The sequence below is a fragment of the Sinocyclocheilus anshuiensis genome, unplaced genomic scaffold, assembly GCF_001515605.1.
Source record: "Sinocyclocheilus anshuiensis isolate Anshui unplaced genomic scaffold, SAMN03320099.WGS_v1.1 scaffold782, whole genome shotgun sequence".
Classification (NCBI taxonomy): domain Eukaryota; kingdom Metazoa; phylum Chordata; class Actinopteri; order Cypriniformes; family Cyprinidae; genus Sinocyclocheilus; species Sinocyclocheilus anshuiensis.
In genome coordinates this window covers 1,455,198-1,459,292 of record NW_015546111.1, presented here as the reverse complement: position 1 = coordinate 1,459,292, position 4,095 = coordinate 1,455,198, and the positions used below count along the sequence as shown (strand labels likewise).

At 34.7% G+C, this 4,095-nt stretch overlaps 1 protein-coding gene across 1 annotated transcript in view; it reads left to right on the top strand.

The window, feature by feature from the left end:
* The first annotated feature begins 1,303 nt into the window (after nt 1-1,303).
* Nucleotides 1,304-4,095, top strand: part of LOC107700734 (palmitoyltransferase ZDHHC18-like) — a 9,929-nt gene continuing 7,137 nt past the window's right edge. The window contains exons 1-4 of the mRNA XM_016502520.1: nt 1,304-1,378; nt 1,482-2,236; nt 2,456-2,616; nt 2,711-2,860. Of these exons, the coding sequence (XP_016358006.1) occupies nt 2,013-2,236; nt 2,456-2,616; nt 2,711-2,860 (535 nt within the window). The 5' untranslated portion in view covers nt 1,304-1,378; nt 1,482-2,012. The remainder of the gene's footprint in view (nt 1,379-1,481; nt 2,237-2,455; nt 2,617-2,710; nt 2,861-4,095) is intronic.

Genomic DNA, 4,095 nt, shown 5'->3' with positions numbered 1-4,095 from the left:
CAGTACTTTTTTTTTGTTGTTTTTTTTTAAATACATTTATTCAGCAAGGACATTAAATTGATGAAAAGCAGCACAACTGTTTTTAATGTTGATAAATGTTTCATAAGCACCATCAGTGTTTTAGAATTATTTTTGAAGGATCATGTGACTGAAGACTGGAGACAGGAATAAATGACATTTTAAAGTAAATTAAAATAGTTAATTAAAACGGTTACTTGAAAATGTAATAATTTTTCAGAATATTACGGTTTTTACTTTTATCAAACAAGTACCGCATTGGTGAGCAAATTACTTAAATGAAAAACATGAGAAAATCTTACTGACTCCAAACTTTTATAAGGTAGTGTATGTTTTGTTTGAATTGCAGAATTATTTTTGAAATTACCTGTAAAAATATGAGGCATTCAGAATTTGGTCTGCAGTAAGGCCACTGCAGTTTGTCAAATAAAAGGGGTTTACCCTAGGGCCTAGGCACTGATTGCACATGGTCTTGTCGCAAGGTCCCTGTGATATTGTGTTATGTCACCATATAGTGGGTTCAAAATGTCATAAGTGGTCTGTGATAGTTCCAGTGTTATTTTAGTATTATTTATGTATTATATAGTATCAATTGATATTTTGAGTTAGCTTTTATTATTTTAAGTTTTTATAATTGTTGTGAGCTTTTGTCATTTTTATTATTTTTTTAAGAAATGTCTATTTAGCTTTATTTGTATTTTAGTATTATTCATTTTAGTACTTCAACTCACACTTATTTCAATCAGTTGCCAAGTTAATATTTCTAATTTATGAAGTTTAAGCTTTTCTTAACATATTTATATTTTATTTAATTTTCAGCTTTATTTCAATTACCAAAAACATTTCTAATAGTTTGTTAATAAATAAAAAAAAACAGTTCAAAAGATACATTATTGTTGCTACTGTAAAACTACAGTGAATTAATACTGGATCCTAAAAAAGCATAAACAGCTTTTGTTTTATAATATTTTCATAATCATTTTGTTCCCATAGTTTCTTAGTAAGTATGTTACTTTAGCATAAACTTCAGTTATTAACGTAAAACCAGACAACGTTTTATGTTTTTTAAAAAGGTAAACTAAATTGATTCTCTGGTTTTTATTTATTTATTTTATAAATAGATTTGTATAATGCCTCTTACTCGACATATTTCTGTACATTTATGGTTGTGGATGTATTACATGTATCTGTTACATTCGTAATGTTGGTGAAGGAAAAATGAAAGATAACTTCTGAAACTAAGCTCTGCATTGCATTTCGGAAGTGATCTTTGATTGGTCCGCATGAGATGACGTACCCCTTGCGAGTCATTGGTCCCTTTCTTCAGGTAATCCTCGGCTAGGAAAGTGATCGCACTAAGGTAAATATTGTTGTATCTTATCCGTGGTTGAACGCTGCGCTATATTGATACGCTTAGAGAGTTATAAACAACATAATCTGATCTATTTTTCAATGCCCAACAGATTAATTCCGGTTGGACAACTTGATATCGACAGCGATCGGACGGCTTGGTAACTCGAGGAGCCGAGTGTCGTTCAAATGACGGTTGAGCAGCCAGTGAGGAGCAATGTCGTCCGCTGAGATATGTTAGCTTGTTGACAGCTAGTCAACAAGCTAACGTAGTTAATTAGCGTAGCTAAGACTCATAATTTATCTAAAGCATCAACATGGCTTGATAATATAGTAATTGTTAGTCAATATATCCCCTTTAGGGGATGCTTAGTTGCAAACGATTGCGTTGAGCAACATATTGTGTGAGGATTATATGAGGACTTTCGAGTTAGTTTAGTTCGATAGCTGAAATCATTTTATTACCCAAGTGATTTGTCAGTACATTTGTGACTATCTTCAATAATATGTGACAGGGCTTCACGGCTGGTATCTAGTGTCGCTCTAGCTTCCTCTTTGTTGGGGCTTGGCTTGTGGCTAAACGTGTTCTTGAGGTTACATCTATACTCTCCTACCTCTATACTATCAGTCACTTTTTTTTGAAAATGAAAAACTGCGAGTATCAACAAATAGACCCACGAGCGCTCAGAACATCGACCACCCGGACCTCCACCAACAAAAACGTACGCGTACGGAGGAAATGGGAGGTTTTCCCTGGAAAAAATCGCTTCTACTGTGATGGCCGTATTATGTTGGCCAGGCAGTGCGGTGTGCTCCCGCTGACCATCGGCCTTATTTTCATCACCAGTGGCTTATTCTTCACATTTGAGTGAGTAGTATGCATTTAGACACAGAGACACCAGTGTCCACACTGCTGGACAATAGTACAACTACTTTTGACAATAGAGACATCTCCACCAGCTGTAGCCCTTCTTGACATCATACCAGTCTGAAAACAGTTGCTCCCACAAAGTTATCAGAAAGCACACTTACAATATTTGTCTCGAGTTCTAACTTTGTTCTTGTCTTTGTGTTTGATTCATAACAGTTGCCCCTTTCTGGTCCATAACCTCACGGTTTTCATTCCAGTTATTGGTGGGGTGTTATTTGTGTTTGTCGTCATCACCCTCTTTCAAACCAGTTTTATAGACCCAGGGATTTTACCCAGGGCTTTGCCGGATGAGGCTGCAGACATTGAGAAACAGATTGGTAAGACTTTGATTGTGGTGTTTATATTTCATTATTTTGTGTCCTAACATTTTTGTTGTGTATGTTGATATTAAAGTTGTGGGTTTCTTTAAAGATAATTCTGGATCTTCAACATACCGTCCACCTCCCCGCACTAAGGAGATCCTTATAAATGACCAGGTGGTCAAGCTTAAATACTGTTTCACATGCAAGATGTTCCGTCCGCCTCGGACATCCCATTGCAGCCTTTGTGACAACTGTGTTGGTAAGGCTGGATCTCTATATTTCAGCAAACAAAGTTTCTGCATTTAAAGAAATAGTTCATCCAAAAATTTAAATATTATCTCTCAATCACCTTCAAGTCATTCTAAATCTCAAATTATATGGTGAAATTTTGAATTTGTTGAAATTTTGAATGCAATGTGAATGGGGACTGAAGCTTTAAAGGAATAGTTCACCCAAAATGAACATTTTGATAATTTACTCACTTTCGTGTCATTCAAAACCCGTATGACTTTTATTCTTCTGTGGAACATAAATTAAGATATTTTAAGAAATGTGTTTTGTTTTTGTTTTTCTCCATACAAATGAAGTCGATGATTACCAACATTCTTCAGAATATTTGTGTGTGTGTGTTTTGCAGAAGAAAAAAAATCATACAGGTTTGTAAAGACATGAGGGCGAGTAAATGATAACAGAAAATGTATTTTTCGGTGAACTATCCATTTATAGCTTCAACAAGAACCATAAAAGCAGTCCATACAACTTGAGTACTATATTCCAATCTTCTGAAGCCGTGCACTTTGTGTATAAATTGAAATTTCATTCATTATTCACTGGTTATCTTTTCCTTTAGTGAGCTGTTTACCTCTAGAACCGGAGTCAGTGAGTTGCAGTGAACTTGCAAATTGACTCTGATTTATGAACTAATAATTTATACCAGTATCAATCAGGTTCTTTCACAAATCTGTCAGTGCAGCTTCAGCGGTTCGACCATCATTGTCCTTGGGTGGGGAACTGTGTTGGGAAGCGAAACTATCGTTTTTTTTACGCATTCATAGTGTCACTATCCTTTCTGACCTCCTTTATCTTTGGCTGTGTGATTACTCACCTCACATTAAGTAAGTTTCACAACACTTTCTGCACCACAGTCTCCATCTTCATCATAAAAAATCTTAATACTTATCTATGACAGTTGTCAGTGGGAGAGCTATAAATGAGTGCATCTATGTTGAAATGGTAATTGTTCAAAACCAAGAAACCTTTAAATACTTTCTATATAGACATGTTCAAAAGTTTGGGGTCATTAAGATTTTACTATTTTTGTTTTTTAAGAAATTAATATTTTATTCTGCATGGATGTGTTAAATTAATCACAACTGACAGTAAAGACAATTATAATGTCATAATGAAATCCAAATAAATTATGTTCTAATCATCCTAAATCATAAAAAAAACCACATAGTGAGGTAGATATGTGGGGGCGTGTTAGAATGAGCC